At 43.1% G+C, this 20495-nt stretch overlaps 1 protein-coding gene across 7 annotated transcripts in view; it reads left to right on the top strand.

Moving 5' to 3' along the window:
* The window catches only part of sema5ba (sema domain, seven thrombospondin repeats (type 1 and type 1-like), transmembrane domain (TM) and short cytoplasmic domain, (semaphorin) 5Ba), a 181226-nt gene that overhangs the window by 108472 nt on the left and 52259 nt on the right, over positions 1-20495 (top strand). For all 7 annotated transcript variants that reach the window (XR_007113843.1, XM_047600684.1, XM_047600688.1 and 4 more), the window contains 4 exons: positions 6338-6400; positions 7108-7206; positions 7309-7522; positions 16674-16959. Coding sequence is in view for 6 of the 7 variants with exons in the window: in XM_047600684.1 (XP_047456640.1) it covers positions 6338-6400; positions 7108-7206; positions 7309-7522; positions 16674-16959 (662 nt within the window). In the remaining variant the exon portion in view is untranslated. The remainder of the gene's footprint in view (positions 1-6337; positions 6401-7107; positions 7207-7308; positions 7523-16673; positions 16960-20495) is intronic.

Raw genomic sequence — 20495 nt, 5'->3', positions numbered from 1 at the left:
GTTTCAGCCCTGCCAATGTTATGGGTTGGACTAAATTGTGACTGAAATAACGTTAAGTATAATAACGTATAATTATGTGGAGGATTCTTGTTATATGCTAATGCTAATGCTATCTTTGAGCTAACCCAACATTAGTTGTATGTTTCAGGGTTGTCCAATCAGAAGTTGCATCTACTACGTTACCCTCCACAGTGATTCCACTTACTTCTTGTAATATCTCTGTTGGAGAGACTTCACTTGATAAAGACAGACCAGACTTCGTCCCCTCTGTGTCCTCCTTTGGTCAAATTGTCCATCCAGTGAGTGAGAGTGTAGGGGTCGATGAATGTAGTCCCATCAGTCAACTTTTTAAAATAACACTCACTGTCATGAAGAATGAGTGGATTAGTATATTCTCTAAAATACGCGTTGCCAAAACAGTCCATTGAAATATGCTAACTGGGATTTACAAGCTACAGTGTTGGAGATCTTTTGCCTCCAGTTAAGCCCCGCCCCTCAAAAAACATCACACTGTTTCCAAACTGTGAAGGAGTCTATAGTATTTGTACTTTTTTTTTTTTTAACTAATACTTTGTGGATGTACTTCTCTGTGCAGTGCATGCCATTTTATTGCTGTATTTCTATTTTCTGATAATTGCACCTCAGCAGTAGAAAACTAGAGCATTTCTTCTCCTGCTTCTGAGAAAGAAAACACAAAGAAAATAAAAATATGTCACTTTTCACGTGTGCAAAACCTACATCTGGCCCCTGAAGATAATGTGAGAACAGAAGTGTGATTGAGGCGTATGAGATGCCTCGGCTGCTGCAGACTTTTGCACACCAGCTAAATTGGCAGCGAATCATTGTCAGCAGAGTCTGAGCGAGAGTATATAACCGTGCCTGACGGTCTGCAAGCGTGTGACTTCTTCCCCCACTTCCAACTTTCCCATTTCTTCATAGAGTCAACACTGGTTTCTTTTAAGCATGACTGCAGTCTTTCCTAACCTTCAGTATTTTTACAGGTTCCCTGCCAAAGGTTATGTAAAAGACTGGTGTTTTCTTCTTTAAATTGACAGTTATATCAAACTTCTTTTGTTGCTCTTGGCAAAAGATCAAATGTGTGTATTCCCCCCCCAAAAAAATATCCATATTCCTTTGACTTGGGAGGGAGGGAAGGAATGAAACCGTGTCCAATTTTATTAGCTATTTAATTAGTAATCGCCCTCCAGTGCAGGTAGAGGCGTCAACATATTTACACCATTTTCCAGGAAATTACAAACTCTGAAATACAGAGGATATTACTTATTATGCATTGTTGGGCCAGATACTTGCATATACATGAACAATCATTAAAAAAAAATCTAAATGGGTTTCACGAGGCAAGGAATTGCAAAAAGTAAGCCTTGCTGCATTTTTCTAGGTGTTTTTCTTAATTATGTTTCAGGACGATGTTAAATAGGGATCGGACTGCCCGTACTTTATCTCTCACCTCTCCTGTCCACACATCGTGCAGCTCTTATTCATTCTGTTCATGGCAGCCGGGCCATTCAGGGTTTCGGTACAGAGGGGAGGAATGCGAGTGAGAGGATGTTGAGGCAGAATTGGTATTCTCACAGGCTCTGTGTGAGTGTGGCTTTGTTCCAAAGTGGTGTGAAGAAGAGGGGATGGACAGAGAGGCTGGGGGAGATGGAGGGAGAGGAGGGTGGCACTTTTCTGGTGAAGGTCAACGGGTTAAGCCGGTGGGGAACCTTGGAGATGGGGGCCCTGCTCGAAAAGACGGTAACGCTCCGAGCAATGATTCATCGCGAAGGCATCCGTCTCCCTATGTGTGAGTTTACAATGACGTCATGCCATCAGTCCCCCCAGGCTGTCACGGGCTGACAGGCGAAGGGGGTGGGGGAGGTGGGGGGCTGTGGAGGAGCAGTGTTTTCATTTCAACAGGCAGAGTGATGGACTGCTCCGGTGTGTGGGGGTGGGAGGGTGGGGCCGCTCTGTGAATGGCAGATGCCACGCTGTTTTCGCTGAGCTCGAGGGAAGTGGATTTTAGGGTTGCTGAAAGTCTGCGTGCTGTTTGGCGGCGGCGCGGCTTGGAAGCTGAGCTCCAGCAGAGCACGTTAGCTGGTTTTCGGTATTTCTATTTCTTCTTCTCGTTCGGTGTCTGGAGCTCAAGTTCCATTTTAATCACAGTTTGCTTTATATATCCGTCCCATGCTGCTGTGTCTCTCTCCGTCGCAGTCTGACGCAGGTTAATGGAAGGAAGCTGCTATGGGAGACGGGGAGATGAGCTGTGGCTATCACTACGGGCCAAAGCGAAATTTACTGGTGTTCTGCAGTTCCTTAAAGTCGCTTCATAACACTAATCAGTTTGTTTCAATCTCACCTCTTATGGTTTATGAATTTAGCTTGATTTAAACGTGCACTACAACAATGTTGTACACTCCTTAGCTTTCAAGTAGAGCTCCCAATGGTGACTGGCTGCAGTATAGGTCTTAAGCTCCACCCCCTCTATGTTAGTGGGTGGGACTTGGGCAAAAACTTAACACCAACATACACATCAAATATTTTTTCCAAGTATGGCTTCTGTCATTTTAGGTAACTAATATAATGCGGATGGATACAAACTTCTTTTAAGTTTCGTTTAAGTTAGTTATTTGACGCTATAGAACGGGATGTAACTTCGTGATGACTACAAGTTCCCATGGCAACCGTTCTGTGAAGTGATCCCACATTAAAAAAAAAAGTGAAGTGTATCATCCAACTTTTTTTCTTTTCTTTTTTTCGGTAAGTGTTGGAGTTGGAGTTGTTGGAGTAGAACGCAGCGTTAATCAAACAAAAATTCGGTTAAGTCTGGAGAAAGTGTTAAAGTGAGGGGGGGGGGGTCCTCGTTAACGGGGCTCCTTGTGTCTCCACACGCTCAGTGTGGTCCCCAAATGGGCAATGCAAAGAAGTGAAAGAAGTGAAGACATATTTATATTTAAATATATAAATACATATTTATATACAGTCAATGGTTGATGTAAAAAGCATTTGTCACCTTTACTGCCCCCAAGTGGACAATCTTTGAGTAACATGCAATGAAAACGCCATGTTTATTTTTTAATTTTATTTTATTTATATATTTTTATGACACTAGAGGGCAACTGAGGCAGATTCAGATTCATGCTTTATTGTCTTCCGGGAGGAAGTTTGCTTTACATGGCACATATACGAACATATAACCTTTAAGCACATGTATATATAACACCAAACACAAAATCACATATGACATTGAGCGCATATATATATATGAAACCCAGCACAAGTCCTAATATCACGAACATCACAAACATCACAACCAGTTGTATGAGCGATATGATGGTGGGAACCCTCGCTGTGTCCTTTTGCAAGTTATTTGTCTGTATCGGAGACCGGAGGGAAAGAGTGTGAAACATGGGTTGAGGGGGTGGCAGGGGTCATGTGCTATTGTCAGTGCTTTACAGGTTATGGCTGTGTTAAATAAAGGTGGTAGGTTGGGAGTGGAGAGGACGATTATTTTGGAGCATGTGTGGGTGACTTTAAGTAGTCTGTTTCTATTGGTGATGGGGAACGTGGTGAAGTAACAGGTGGCGCGGTACAACCCAAGTGTTTGTTTTCACTCTGCTTTGGTCCCCACCGACACTTAAGAAAAATTTAACAAATTTGATCTCCATTTGCTAATATCCCTCTTTCTTCACCTGCGTATTTCTATCTTTGTTCTAATCTCCCGATTAGTTTGTCTGCTGCTGCAAACGAGGACGATCGCTGTGATTAAATCTTCCAGGAAATGTTCTGTAAAACAAACATAAGAGTTAAACCATTATCGTCCCATGAAAGATCTGTTTTCACAGCTTGTACACATTCCACGCGTTAACACCTAACATCCATGTCCGATAGAGTTTATAGGCACAGATGGTCTGGGGCTGGGCTGGAAACATATTGAATTTATATAAAAACATTATTGACCAGTGGAGCTTTAAGTTATGTCTTAAACAATCGAGATTTTAAAATGTGCGAGAGCTATTTCCCTTTGCAGAGATTTGGCAGCACAAACTGTTCAGGCAGCTTAATCAGAAACAATCACACGGACATGAATTGTCTATAAATATAAGTTTAAAAGAAAGAGAAGAAATCCCAGGACGACGTGCAGATGTTTGTCTAGCTCATTAGGGCGTGGATAGCAGTAGTGTTCAGTCTGGTGTTTTCACTCATTAGTGGCAATTTATGCAGAGGCCAATCATCCAAAAATCATGAACTTCCACTCCTGCAAGTGCAGTTGATAAGCTCCATGATCTGCGAAATACGAGATCTTATTTACATACCGGGTAAATATAACCTCAACATTTTATTCCCAGAAAGATTTTGGCAGCTCGCTTTAGTTCTAATTAAATGTGCTTACAGTGTTTTAGTTCCATTTAAAGGCTTAAACAGCTACGTTCTCTAGCAAAGAATAGTCCACGTATATTTTACCCACATGATTTATCTCTGCTGTTAAGTTTTCTGTCTCTTCTGCTGAGCTTTAATTGAAGCAAAATAAAGATCAAGAAAAGAGCAAAAAGCTACACTCGCCGGCCACTTTATTAGGTACACCTTGCTAGTAAAAGGTTGGACCTCCTTTTGCCTTTAGAACAGCCTTAATTCTTCGTAGCATACTTTCAACAAGGTGTTGGAAACATGAGCTTTGTGACATGGAGCATTATCCTGCTGGAAGTAGCCGTCAGAAGATGGTCCACTGTGGACATAAAGGGATGGACATGGTCAGCAACAATACTCAGGTAGGCTGTGGCATTTAAACCATGCTCAGTTTGTACTAAAGGGCCCAAAGTGTGCCAAGAAAATATCCCCCACACCATCACACCACCATCACCAGCCTGAACCATTGCCATCTGAATCTTGCAGCTGAAATCGAGACTCGTCAGACCAGGCAACGTTTTTCCAATCTTCTATTGTCCAGTGTTGGTGAGCCTGTGTGAACTGTAGTCTCAGTTTCATGTTCTTAGCTGACAGGAGTGACCCCCGGTGTGGTCTCCTGCTGCTGTAGCCCATCTTCTTCAAGGTTGGACGTGTTGTGCATGTGTCTCCTCTGACCTCACTGGATATTTCCATTCTCTGTAAACCCTAGAGATGGTTGTGCATGAAAATCCCAGTAGATCAGCAGTTTCTGAAATACTCGGTAAAAAACACGGTTAAAGTCACTTAAATTCCCTTTCTTCCCCATTCTGATGCTGGGTTTGAACTTCAGCAAGTTGACCTGATCACCTCTACATACATTGCAGCCATGTGATTTGCTAATTAGCTATTTGTGTTAACGAGCAATTGAACAGGTGTCCCTAATAAAGTGGCATGTGTATATCATCAGTAAATACAGTAGCTGTTGGAAGATAAGCCGTGCGGTGGCTCAGGTTTATTTTTATTGACTGCATTTGTTTGGCTCCTGGAATTCTGACCCAGTTTCGTGTTGACTCTTGGTTGGCGTCAGCTGGCAGGCTTCACTGAGCACTGGGCCATAACTTCGTCCTGCTGGCCAATTCTCCTGGCACGGCGATTCATTAGATCTGGATAATTGTTTCTCGTCCGTGGCAATAATCCATGAGAAAGAAAGAAATATTTCACAGATAGAACGATACAGATGAATGATTCTATATAATGGCCATCTTTTAGACTTTAAGCTAACTTCTTCTCCCGGAGATCATCAGAGAACGGGAGGAGATAGCGGGAGAAATGAATCAAATGAGGCCAGTGACACCCGCAACAGGGGGTCCTCTGGCACCTGCTCATGTACGGTTGATGCCAAGCGCAGGACATCTCGCAGCCCTCTCAACAAGAGCCAGCGCTGCTCTGGTGGCCAAGCAGCCTGTGTGTATGCACATACATTAGTGTGTTTGCAGTGCAGCCGCGCAGATCTGCCGCCTGCATCCCTAATTAAGCCCGAGACATGACCATCAACGGGAATATAATTGGCCGGCAGGAGTGATTGGGGAGGGTGGGGGGGAAGGAGTGGCGGAGTGGAGGTGAGTGCTGCAAACTTTCCGAGAGAGGGGAGAAGAAAGGAGAAGAAGATAGAGAGAAAGCCATTTACATGCTAATGCCGTCCTCAGCCCTTCAGCTGCCTGGTTGCGCGCATTGCCCGCTACCCTCGAAAAAGCTCTTGGCCGGCGAGCTAGTCGCCATGTTTACATAATAAACAAACAGCAATGAGGTTAAAGTCTTTTCATGCATCTTTTTTAGCGCATGCCTACAGTATTAGCAACAGTCGGTAATTGCGTAACTTCTGAAGCACTCGGCTGACTGCTCTTCGGCCCCTTTGTCACCCCTGGACTTTTTTCTTGTTTCTGTTTCCTAGGCGACAGAATGGGCACCGGACGAGGAGACCAGGAGGTCCTGTCAGAGCAAAGGCAAAACAGAGGTAACCCCGAGCACGCCCCCAATTACACCACTTCATGTCTGCAGTGTCTGGCTTACAGAAAAGGCCATTTTGATATCTTCTGGCTGTTGTGGCGAGGTCCTTGTGGGGGCCCCATGGGAGGGCTCGGTACAGAACAGCTATTTCAGAGCCTTCAATCAGGAGTTGTTTTTGTCGCAGCGATGAGAGATGGCAAAGGGGAGGGGAAGAAAATATGCACCAGAGGGTCTGGGGTGACGCAGTGAGACATCTGAGATGTGTCTGATAGACGTCACTGTCCTCAGATTATTCAGTGAGAACTGATTGAACCTTTTATCTCCACGGTGCCTATAGAGCGATCTCTGAAACCAGCATCACAACAGTTACATCAGTTCTTAGCAGCAAGGACCAATAAATCAATTTCATGCCTTTGTTAAGACCGATTTGAATCTTTTTTACTGAAACATTTGACTCGATGTGGAGCCTGTGTCGATGTCACAAATGAGCTTTGCAAATGGTTATTCAGATTTTTCAAACAATGGGCCTACAAGAGCCAAAGCTTCAGACACTGAAGACTGGCACGCATTTGACTGCGTGCCAGTCTGGTATTAGAAGAGTTGGTCCATTGTTCTTCCCAGCAACACATCCAAGGGTATTTAGCCAACCCCCTCAGCTTTGGACATACTGTAACTTTTTGAAAGCTTTGTCCTTACCACCCCTCTTCTGTGCAGATTGAATGTCAGAACTACATCAGAGTTTTGCTGGTGAACAAGACCGAGGTCATGACCTGCGGAACCAATGCTTTCCAACCGCTGTGTACTGTCCGAGAGGTACGTGTGTTTGTTTGTGTCATTTACTAGGAATCCAGTAAGAACGCTGTAGATTTAACCTCCTACTCACCCCCCTTCCATCAATCTTTACGTCCACCTCAGGTGGGTAACATAAGCGCCGTGCTGGAGCGGGTCAACGGCGTCGCGCGCTGCCCGTACGACCCCCGTCACAACTCCACGGCGGTGGTGACGGAGAGCGGGGAGCTGTACGCCGCCACCGTCATCGACTTCTCCGGCCGGGACCCCGTCATATACCGCAGCCTGGGTGGCAGACCCCCACTACGGACCGCCCAGTACAACTCCAAATGGCTCAACGGTAAAGTAGCTCTACACGGGCGCGCTTTTTGGGTAGTGCTTTTATGTCAGTGCATTTCATTACTAATATACACTAAGGGTCAAAAGTTTTATAACAGCATCAGTTTCCTCTGGTGGTATAGTTGGTCAGGGCTTCAGTTGTTTATTTGGTCTGTGCTTTTATTTCAGAGTAAAAAGAGACATAAACTGCATACGTTACATAAAATGTAGAAAGAAATATTGGAGTGTTCTAAAATGTTTGGGCCATATCTCTGGGAAAATAGCAGCGGTTTGGGCAATGCAAGGAAGTTGCAACCTTAAAAAGCTTAAAACTTTTGCTAGTCGTGGCGCTAAAGTAATCAGACTTTCGTTCTTATCTGTTGCCAAGTGTGTTTCGAGCTGCAAAGCTAATTAATGTCATGTAAAATCCTATTCAGATGTGCTAAAGTGTTGCATCTTGTTATGGCTGGGTATTTGTGTGTTGCTGACATGCGGCGTACCTACAAACCAAAGCTCCATTCTCACCGGTTCATTACCGTGCGCCCTGAACCTGAGGTTTGTCCTTCAGCTTCAGACGTCTGATACGCAGAAGAGAAAGGTGGACGAACAAACTAACAGTGGGAAGTGAACATCACAGAGGTTAAATAGGACGGCGGGCAGCGAGGCACATCAGAGGGATACATGAGGGCTGGGCTAATCATCGGGGCGGCCAATTAATAATAACCATGATCGCAGGGATGAATGATTTGTGTGGTGTTTCACAAATTTATGAAGAGGCGTTCAGACGTTCCCAGACCTGGAGTTCAAACTGCATGTATTATCCAACCAGCTGTTCAAAAGTCAGTTTCCTGTTATGAAACAGAAGCAGAGAAGAATTTATTATCATTATCGGTCGACTTGAGTTCATTCCAGAGCAGTTAAACCTAAAGTTCTGTGGAATTTGCAGACGTACAGAATAGTTTCTATGACAGGTTTGTTAGTGTTTCACAAGGTTGAACTTTTTTTTTTTTTTTACCAGTTTGTGTCAGGTGTGAGAAATCTAATCATAATCTGATCTGTTCAAAGCACACAAGGTTACATTGTAGAAACTGTCAAACAAACGCTGAACTCTCCGGCTGTTTCTCTTAGCGTTCTCCTTATCCCGTCTGGAGCCGCAGCTGGGCCGAGTCTGCACTTTTACTTCCAACACAATCACTTCTTTTGTTGAAGCCAAGATAGATCAATCTGCCTGCTCCTTTTATTGTTTTTCTTTTTTTTTTTTTCTTCAAAGGATTACAAAGCCTGTTTTGATTTGAGGTTTTGTGTGGAACACACAGTACAGGTAGGCATAGGAAATTGGTGGGATTTATGGAATGGCGGCGAACATGAAATGCTGTCAGTCCCGCTGGTGTCGGTGTCAATAATCTCCCCGCTGCTGACGCTGGGCCTTTTCTTTCCTGAGAACACATCGCAGCAGAAATTCATTCGCACAAATCCTGACTCCAGCACAAACGCAGATGGACGTTCGTGAAAGAGGCAAGTTGCTTTGATATGCAAGAACACTTGGGTAACTGGATTTATGGAGGTATACGGAGGAGCGAAGCAGGAGGATTTATTTTAAGTGTCTATAGTTCTGGAAGTAAAGGTCAGAGTCATTTTCTGTCTCACAGACAGTGTCAGATGACTAAAGGCCAATTCAGTGCTTCTCTGTGTGCGTGGACCGATGCAGGTTTTTTATACTTCAGAGAGGAATCTGTCAGTCCGCTACATAGACAAGTTGTGTTATTGTGACGGCCATTTGTAGCCACAATGAAAACAGAAAAACCGAATGGCTGCCTGAGGGAATCTTTCCAGCTGTACAGACCAGGCTGCACAAAATTTGTTGCATTCCTGTCTCTGTTGTGCTGTTGGTTTCCTTACAGTGCATGCAAGTTTGTGCTGCATGCTTACTCAGTAAATTTATGTCAAGGCCATTGTGAAAAGAATGAATTGGTCCTAACTAGGGATGGGCATCGATAGGATTTTATTCGATACCGATGCCATTATCGATCCGATTCTTTATCGATCCCCTTATCATTAATTCCTCCTGTGAATTTGTGGTTTAGAAAAAGTAGGCGTTCGTGGTTTCGTGTAAACAACAGAAATTTCATTGAGTTTCATTGAGTCTAGACAAGAGATAAGAGCTCGTGTAAGAAAGACAGGAAATTGGTCACTGGATCCTCACTGACACTGCTCTGATGAGACTTAGCGATAGCTGCACTCGTTCACCGGAGATCGTCCAACACGCGGCACTTTCGGTATTTAAAGCCGTGCGTCGTCGACCAATGCTTCAGCTTGTTGGTAGTGTCGTCGCTCGTGCTTGAAATTGTGGTGCTGCATAGATGTGCTGCTGTGCTGTTACAGTCCCTTCTGGAGAAGTGAAGCCACACTTTGGACCGTCTCAGCCTCTCCGCCATCCGTCTTCCTTGTCGTCACGTGATGTGTGATTCGATGTGAAGATTCTTCTTCTTCTTTCGTTTTATGGCGGTTGGCAAACAACTCTGAGGTGCATTACTGCCAACTTCTGGACTGGGACGGTGTAAAGATCACAGAAAGAATCAATAAGGGGAATCGATAAGCGTGAAGGTTAATGATACTGATTAATTGAACCACTTGGAACCAGTTCCAATTATATGTTATGTACCTCCTGGTTTATTTCTAGACAACTAGCGCCCAGGGTAACTTATTATTTATCTTTAGAACTGACTGATTAATCTTTCACAGTTAATCCATTAATATTTGGTCTATAAAATGTTGGTTAACATCACCAATTACAACTTCCTAGAGTCCGAGTGATCACCATCTAAGACTTAAAATGCCCAAAACCAAAATTTTGAATTCAAAATGTCATGAAACACAGAGAAGCAGCAAATCCACAACCATTTTTGTTTTGATCGACGACTTAATCAATGAATCCGTCTTCAGAGTAAAAGTTAAACAAAAAATATTTGCACATCTGTCCAACGGGACGAGCCCATGACGAGGACGACTTTAAAGAGTCGGCCAGAGCGAAGGAGAGACACGAGGCACAAATTGGAAGACGCGAGTGCGAGCAAAGGTGGGAGAGTGTGACGGCGCGTGTGGTCGCGATGGAGGTGGGATGAGAGAGAGTTGTAGGACAGGGACGAGGATGAGAGAGAAGAGGAGAAGACAGACCGAGGAGTTACTGAGCGGTGTAATTATTCCTCACAGCAGGGAGAGGGTGAAATTACTACACCCAGCATGCCTCACACCATGCAGCCTGTGAGTGCATGCGAGCGTACCTGTGTGTATATATATGCGTTTAGACCATATGCAAGCAGCATGTGCCTCCATGTGTGTCACGCTCGTGTGTGTGCGCTTTAAAATACACAGAGGAGAGGAGAGTTGAGAAAGAAAGTAGACGATGTCCTCATCAGCATCACAGCTGCCATGCACTCAGTCAAGCACACATGTTGCCCTGCGCTCCGCCAGTCAAAGCCTGCATTGCTTTCGTGGCTGATTCTGTGAGGGTTATGGAGTTGTGGTCCCGGCGGATTTGGGGTGTGAATGAAAATCTCATTTCCAGCTCTGAGCCTCTCCAATTCAGGAGAACCGAAGCCAGTGAGGAGGAGGGGGTGGGGGGGTGGGGGCGGGGGGGTGGTCCTGGATCTAATCAATCTGTTCCCTTATTGGTTTGGTGGCCTGCCAGGTGCTGACCAACTGTTTCTCCTCATGCATCTGGATGTCATAAGGCGCCGCAGAGTCGTTTGAGAAATATTCCAAACAATGTTTGCAAACCCTCTGGAGACTTTTTCAACAACATATTTATTCATATTTCTGTGCCTCGGTCTCAGCCTGCAATAGGAGATTTAATTTGCATTAGCAAAATAATCTTCTGTCGAAAATTAAACGCTGCCAAGTTTGTCATTTTTATCCGTATTCCGCGCACATTTAAATGTAATTTCTTTAACCTACGACATGTTGCATATTCTGCACAGCACTAGCTGAGGTGGAGGATTCACTGCATGAGCTGACTGACACGAGCTGCTTCCTTCATGCTCCACCATCATCAGCTGCTTGTCTGCCAACTGATTGACACCCAGTCACATTTATACATGTGTACACGAGATGTTTTTCAGCCTCACTGTTCTCCCTTCTACTCCGCCGATGCCTCTACGGATTCTCTCTTCTCTTCTCTTCTCTGCTGAAGCTCTGACAGCTGATCTTGGACAGAAGTGCTGACTTTACCGCAATTCGAGGATTTAAAAATGGGTTTGTTAGAATGATTTCTCCGGAAGAATCCTTGTCACTACTATAAGTGATAATCCTCGAACCTTTCTATACACCATTTTCTACGTATAGATAGTTAATTCTTTGATAAACCTCAAGGTTAAAGTGGCAATCTGGAAGATTTATGTCCTGTTTGATTTGGTGAGAGTTGATAGCTGCAAATGAGATTTGATTCTCGGTTACTTTGATGGGAGGTTGGAGGTGCGCAGCCTCTTCCCTGCAGCTCTTCATTTGACAGCTCAATGCGGCTGCTTCTTCTTCTTCCATTATTACCTTAAATATATTTCAAACTGTACCACCGTTTAAAGAAAAAGGACGAAAATGATTGTTCTCACTTGATCTGTAGACTTGTTTCCAATCAATGAGGGCAGGAAGGGTTAAGGCCTTATTAATAAATGTCAGTGTGAACCTGCAACAGTAGGAAAGGTTCTGTTGGCATAAGCAGCGATCTGTGAACCCATCTGCTGATGGTTTAGTTTTCTGCATTAATATTCATACACCGATCAGCCACAAAATTAAAACCACTGACAGGAGAAGTAAATAACATCAACCATCTTGTGACGATTCAGCGTTCTGCTGGGAAACTTTTGGACCTGGTATTCATTCACGTGGATGTTACTTAGACATGTAGCACCCACCTAGACCAGACCAGACCTGATCGTTGTATATCTGGACATACAGATTACATTAGAAGTAACCTAATCCTGCATTTTTATCACCACAAATGTTACCACATCCAGTTAATAACAAATGTAGCGAAAATATATAAACCCTAGAATACTTTCATAATTGTGTTTACATGTGCAGCTTATTCGAGCTATGCTCCAAATTCAACGTTCTGAATGAGGTCCTTGTCCCAGTTTACATGCAACGGAGACAATCGAATAACTGACGGAACATGTCCTCCTCCTCCACACTAGGTGGCGATATGTGACTTTTCCCGTTGACCTTCTACGTCATATAATAAATAAGAGTCGTTCATATGGCAGACCGGCATTTCAAACAACAACAAGATGGATGATAGTTCAGCTCTTTTAATCTTGTAATGTAATGTGTGCACTACTTATGGTTCTTCTACCGGCTCTGTTTACCTTCTCTTTGTTTTTTCAGTTTTTTTCTTTCTTTCTTGGATGTTTTTGTTCCAGGCTCATATGCCAACACAGCGGTTGTGTAACATGAGCACATATGCGTTGTCTAGTTAAAGTCCAATTAAGGCGTATACATGGCGGAGAAATCAATTCCCAGTCACATTATCTTCGAGTCTTAATTGTATAACGTGTTTACATGCACTTAAGTTGTCCAGCTGAAGTCAGATTAAGGCAATAACTCATTTTGTTTTTGTTTTTTTCACATGAATGTAACTGTACTGAGCGCATTAACTTATTTACAAGAAAATCTTTCAGATCGCCACTTTAACAACGGAAACAAATGCACAACTAATCCAAATGACTACAGTAACCGTAACAGAACAAACCACTAAATAAAGTAGAAAAAATTGGGAGTGGGCTCCTAACTGGTTAATACTAGTGTTCGTTAGAGAATCTGCAATGTTTGGACATAATGAAGCTTTAAGCGATTGCCCATCCCCCCCGATCATTAATAGGTAATCTTTGCATTCTTGCAGCACCTCTTCGTGTGAATATTAAACAGCCCTCCTCCTTCTGCCACTGATTGTGTTTGAGCTAAAGCATCATGTGATGTTACAGATAGTAGCTCCACTCCTCCAGCACCCAACCAGCCTGCCAGATTGAACAATCTGTTAACCACTCAGCAGGGAACAGGCGAAAAAAAAAAAAACTCAACACTATAGCACCCACGCAGTTTCTGTACTATAATGCAGAATCTGTCTGCTCCACCTGGCCTTTGGCTGCCACATATACGGTGCATATGCATGAACACCAGTACGTAAACACAGGAAGGCTCTGGTTTGCACCCATATAGTGGCTTGGACCTGCTGAATATGCACAACCCTTTACATTACATTGCGGACGTATGCATAATCACAATTTTCCTGGCCTTAAGCTGTTGGGGAAGAAGCATTATGATGCTTATCTCTTCAGCCTCGGCTCCAGTAATTGTCAGCGACCCAACGGGCGTGACATCACTCACTTGTTCAGCTGCATGCTTGTTAGCACCAATTAGCTGTCTAAATGTGGACATATATTGGAGAAAGGTTTTACTCATTTTATTTTGTCACAGATATAAACATTAAACTACATTTGGGCGCTTTGCATAATTATAATGAGCCTCATAATGAATGTTCTGTTTTCTTAATGACATTTTTGCTCCTCACACCATTTAAAATGTAAAATATAGACCGCGGATGAACTGATAAGAACCTCCGCTTCATTAAATGCAATGTAAAGTTGATTAGATTACTGGCTGTAGTTAACGTGCTCGTTATGCATTCGTGCAGAAATTCCACCATCATCAGAGTGTGAGGTCTTCCACATCGGCTGCTCCTTTTTAATACGACTTGATTACGACCTCAAAAAGTCTGAATCCCTCCCCCAGCTGATTGTCTCTTCATTCCTTCATTAGTACTTTTGTCCGACCACCGGTTGTTTCTATCACACTGGAAATGGAAGCAGAGGGCGACAGCAGCTGTGTGGACAACAGTTTTTTCTCCTCCTGCTCTGTTTTGAAATTTTATTCTCTTATAAAAAATAAAAAATAAAAGGGTCCCCCGGCAATGTCTTATCATTGCCGTTTACACGTCATTTCCCCTCTGTGTTTTTCTCTGTGTTTCTTCTTCTTCTTCTTCTTCTTTTTTTTTTGGTTTATGTGTATGCATGTATCTGTGCAAATTAAGCTTATATACTTGTTTGTGCTTGTACATGATTTGTGAGGGCGATATCACTTAAAATAAATGGGTCCCAGAGGAAAACGGAAGCGGAAGAGTATTTCCTCTGTTTCATCATTTATTCACACAAGTAGACGTTGTTTTATTAAAACACAAAAAGAAAAGAAAAGAAAGAAAGAAAACACAGCAGGAGAAAACAAATCTTTGGAGCGATGAAGCCACAGACGGCTCAGAAATGGGTGTTTCCTCTTTTTTTTTTCAAAAACTTAATACTCGAGCTTTGGTTTTTAATCTTTCAAATACAGCGTTTAATTCTGTGCTCAGCTCGATATTTACCAAAACATTTGTGTTAACACATTCAGCATGTACAACACTGTTCTGTGCTTTTGAAACCATAGACTGTAAATAAAGAGGAACAGCTCCTCTGAAGTGAAGCTGAAGCCAGTAGAGCTCCCCCTGGTGTCCAGTTCCAGTATAGGTGATAAGCTCCACCCCCTCCATGTTAGTGGATGGGACTTGGGTCAAACTAAAACATTAAAGTCAATGTAAAATATTATTTTTTCATGATGGGGATGGTTTTGCACTTACAAGTGTGTTTGTGTAGTTGTTGGAGTAGTGTTTTACATAAGTCTCAGTTTTCTGCTTTCATCATAGCAGTGTACTTTTGTGGATTACACTTTTTGAAATTACACTTTGCTCGATTAACCTTCTACACTTATTCAAGTCAAAGTGTTAGGTTAGGTTAGCAACAGTATTTTACTTTTGGGTCAAGCAAATAATCAATTTGTAAAAATGTAAAACTTCCAGTCTATGTGCCTTAAATTTAAGTTGTATTAATGTATACACTCAAATTATTAATTGTATCTGACTCAAATCAGTTGTGCTAATCTAACTTGTAAACTTAAATTGAAGTAATTTTGGTCCAACAATTTTATTTTTTTCAGTGCAGGTACTTAATATAATGTTGATGTATGTTCAGTTGTCATTTTTTCTGATAAGTTTTGTTTTAGTTAGTTATTTGCCGCAACAGAAACAGGAAACATGTGGCCTCATGATAACTAACAGTTGCCATGCCAACCTCTCCATAAAGCAGTCTCGTAGGATTGTGTGAGTAGGAAAAAAATAATTACATGAATTAGCATTTCTTTGTAACTGGTGCGGGTAAAGCAGACTGCAGTATTAATTAAACAGAAACGCGAATGAGTCTAGAGGAAGTGTGGTTGGGTCATTGATGCAAGATGGCGCCACCTGTGTCCCCAGGAAAAAAAAAAAAAAAAAGGCTGGCCAATGCAAGGAAGTGGGGACGAGTCATCCATATTTATATACAGTCTATGTCGGGAAACCAACACATAGAACAAGAAGTTTGTTGGATGCTTTTTATTGAAAATTCTATTTATTTTTAATCCAGAATTACCACAAACTATAAAAGTGCATGTAATTTTTTTTTTTTTTTTTTTTTTACTTTAAACTAATCTATTTGGATTTGACATGCTGTCAATTTAAATACTGTCACTGCCATTAAAGACTTCGACCATGAAAGCACCACATGGATCTCGAATCAGCTTTGATCTGTGTCGGACTAATGCAGATGCACATGTTCAATCTTTAGCTTGAGTGCGATTCTGTTCTCCTCCTCCTCAACGCTCTCAGCATCGAATTAGTATTCGCTGATGAGTCGTGTATTTATGAACAATGACAGTAACGTCCCTGTTCTTCAGCCTCCTCTACCTGATATCCCAACCCAGCAGGAAGGACCATTAATCATTCGCTGTGTCTCCTACGGCAATAAAAAAGCAGAACAGGCATCCAGTTAAACAGACATAGCTCCATGGATTTACCATCAAAACATCAGACAGATTTATTAGTCGCCGTTTTTTACGTTCCCCTTCTCTAGCGTCTCCCCTCATTTACACATCTGACACCGAGGCTCGTTTCCTGGCCGCCTCAAACGGGAGCGCAACAGTGGAATTTAGAAGTTTTTATTGCACTCAATAATAAGGAGTGTAGAGGTCAGAGCCACAGCGTGCAGACGATAAATGTTGCAAATATTTGTTTCCCTGGAGTCAACGTAATGATCCTCGCCTTCCCTTCCTCCCCGCAGAGCCCCACTTCATCTCTGCCTACGACATCGGCCTCTTCACCTTCTTCTTCCTGAGGGAGAACGCGGTGGAGCACGACTGTGGCAAGACGGTCTACTCGCGCGTGGCTCGCGTCTGCAAGAACGACATGGGCGGCCGGTTTCTCCTGGAGGACACCTGGACCACGTTCATGAAGGCCCGGCTCAACTGCTCCCGCTCCGGGGAGATCCCCTTCTACTACAACGAGCTGCAGAGCACCTTCTACCTGCCCGAGCAAGACCTCATCTATGGCATCTTCACGACCAATGTGTGAGTGGATACAAGTGTTCAGAGCAGCTGTTAATGCACCTACACTCATCTGGTAGAACATTATGACCACTGACAGGAGAAGTTAAGTTACAATATGATGTTCTGCTAGGAAACTTTTGGACCTGGCATTTCGTTCATGTGGATGTTACTTAGACATGTACCACCCACCTAGACCAGACCAGACACCCCCACCCCTTAGTAATGACCCTCCACACACAAAAATGGTTTAGGAACTCAAAAAAACGATGCCCACTAACAACATCCTGATGACAGACACCACATGAAACCCTCATGTCCATTCTATGAGGAGACACAATATTCACAAGGTGGTCATAATGTTATGCTGATGTAAGTCAGGAACTGTATGGCTTTACAATTTAGTCAATGGGGTTTCGAGTGTAGGGCTATTTAAGGAGAATAGAGGAGAATAAATCTATTTTGTTGTGTTTCTGTGTTTTGAGAAACAGCAGCATCGGTGTTGGATATTTGGATGTTCTACTAACTGGGTTTTTTAACCGAGATGCAAAGGGAATCGTGACGACACTGGTTTCATGCGTGGGCATGTGGTGAACCAGTCGAAACAAACAAGTTAAATGGAGAAGTAGTGTGTCCTGTGACCGCTCAAAGACACCAAACTTCTAATGTCAGTATGAACATCTGCTCGTTTTTTGGGGGGTTTTTTTGCAGAAGCTTAGAGTCTCTCACTTGCATGAAAACATTCTGTTCGTAGAACTTGCTGAAGAGTTAATAAAAGTGTTTTTTAACCATGTGTCGAAGTGAAACCGGCACTGCTTTATCTGCATTATCAGTTTCCTACAGGGCCGCTGGTCCTGTTTTCTTAGAGGCTCAGTAGCTCAGAGCTCCTCAGTCAACAGTGAATCTGTTGCGTTAGTTTTACCTTTAATTCTGTGGTTCCTGCACAGAACTAGCACCCCAACGAAAACAAAAGAGAGTCTGAGTCAGTGCTTTTGACCAACGGTTGAACCACCTGCGTTTTTGTGTAGCGCCCCCCCATCATTCACAATTATTCTAAATGATTTTTGCCACACAATTGGGCCCTAAATTGCTTTTGTAGCTTGGAGAAATAATTGAACCAGCTGCAGCTAAAAAGTTTGACACAGTTATCTTTTCATAATAACTGCATTTAAAGGTGAGAATTTGGATTTTTTTTTTTTTTGCTGTTGTGCGTAGGTGTTGAGGATGCGGCTTTATTTCGGTACATGTGATCTCTTTGGTGTGCGAACACACGTTGGGGACAAAGGACTTGATTTCAGGGAGGGGTCTTTGTATGAAAGAGCAGCACAGACACCAAAACAGTTCACCGTCACTGGTGAAGCTGGGCACAGGTGATTACAGTCATTTCACAGTCGTTCCCTCTGGGAGCAGTAATCTGTTATTAACTTCATTATCACTTATTTCTTCCTCACAGTTTGCAGTTGGATACTTTCATAAAGGCCCTAGCTCTGGTAATTAATCACAAAGTGGTGTTCTGATTGTCTGATTGCTGGAAATTTTACCAACAAGAATTAACAAATTTCTTTATTAAACTTTTCTGACATTTGTGTGTGTGAATGCTGGAAACAAATGTGGGCATGAGGTTGTTCTTTTAGATTAGTGTCTTACATCCAGCTCATTCTTTAGGATGGATTACTGAACACAAAATGACCACAGAGCCATGCAAAGGACTCACTTAGTCAGACTCTGGCCGTGCATTATGCTACTTTGTTCACCTACAAGCTTCCAGTCAGAGTCCTCTGACAGTTTTCTCCAAACAAAGAACAAAGCAGCCCCTCTGCCTCTGCGCTCCACTTCATAGAGGCATTATGAAACTAAAACTACCGCGATGTAATACTTCTCTGTGCATTGCTCCTCACCATCGCCCTCGGTGTTGTATGGGACAACTCAACCAAAACAAAGCCGCGGCTGCAGCTGAAGAGCCCACTCTCGACCCGACACCAACTGGAATATTAATGGGGGAACAGTAATGCACTCGGCACGACACTCCATCTCCTTTTCATTTAGCCTTCAGATTTCATCACTTCGCCGGCTTTGTTACCGCGATGCTTTCCCACCTTCACAGAGAGAGACAATTTTCCAGAGTTTAGTGCATCCCCGCTGCTGTTAATGATCAGTGTGGATGCATGCGGCTCACAGCCGAGCTGGAAACCCAGACTGACTCACACTCTCTCTGCCGTTTGATTGCTCCAGGTGGGAGTGTCACACACTCCATTACAGAGAGGAAACATTTAGAACCAAAGTGGGTACATTGGAGACCTTGTTATGCCTTTTTTTCTGTTTTGTGAAAGTGTAATTGTGCCGCTTATATTTATTTATTTTTCTTGAAGTGTGCGTTCGTCAGTTTGGTCAGTGTGTTCAGTCCTTGTTGTAGTCTAGGCTGCTTTACCCTGAGATTAAATATCTCTGTGGCCATGAGTTTTCTGCAGAACTAAGAGCAGCTCCTTACAAGACGAAAAAAAAAAAAAATGCTTTTAATTTTAAAGTTTTCCTTTCAGCACATCCCTCAGGACAAAATATCGGCCGTTGCATGAAAAATGTACCCCATTAAATGACCGAACACATTATGGTCTCGAGAGGAAAAGACCATGTATATTTTAATCTCATGGCCTTTTCCTTAAATGCCACCTTGGAAGCAGTATGTATGGTGTTTGTTCCGCCGGAGCTCTTTTGTGTTGTGCCCCCGTAATGAACATTGGTGCCTCTGGGTCCCACTGTCGAGGCACTGGAAGAAAAATGCAGAAGGAAACACAAAGGGGATCGTTAAGAAACGCGCTTATTTTCTCACTTTTTAGAAGAGTTTGATTCAAATTGGCGAGCGGAGCTGTGGACTACCCATGAATATCACTGAACCTGTGACATCTAAAATTGCTCACTGTTATCCCGTTAAGTGCAAACGTGGTCGCACACGACAAGATGGAGTCTGTTTGTGGACTCACCTGCCATTCTTTGTATAATTTAATTCGAGCGTAATGTTTCCTCTCTAAAAGCCTCACCTCCTCCTCAGAAAATAAGCAGCACTCAGGAAGCAGGAAGCCAAACACGTGGTTTATCGTGCCGCTGAGTAGTGAAATTTACAGAGTGCCAAGAAAATATATGGTGTGTATCAAACATGCTGCATGCATAGGCTTTTAAATCCATTTTTTTTTTTTTTTTTTTAAATCAAATCAACCCGAAGCCATCAAACTATAGTCCGGGCCGTGTGATAAACACAGACTTGGGGATAAACACGGGTATGGTAGCAAAGCCTTGGACTGTACGGTGTGTGTGCATGTGTGTGTGTGTGTGTGTGTGTGTGTGAGGAAGTGGCGTTGTTGGTATTCAGATATATTCTGTGTTCTGTCAGGGGAGAATCCTACCTCTCGCCGTCTGCTCTCACCTGTTACGCTACCAGCGTTTGACACTACATGGCTGCTTCCCATCAGCCTGTAGCAATTATTTTTTATTACTATTATTATTTATTTTTTTTGGGAATAGATGGGAAGTGAGAGACAGAAACAGATGGGGAGTGGGGGGGCACA

This window comes from Mugil cephalus, chromosome 12, assembly GCF_022458985.1.
Source record: "Mugil cephalus isolate CIBA_MC_2020 chromosome 12, CIBA_Mcephalus_1.1, whole genome shotgun sequence".
Classification (NCBI taxonomy): domain Eukaryota; kingdom Metazoa; phylum Chordata; class Actinopteri; order Mugiliformes; family Mugilidae; genus Mugil; species Mugil cephalus.
This window is presented reverse-complemented; position numbering and strand designations above follow the sequence as displayed.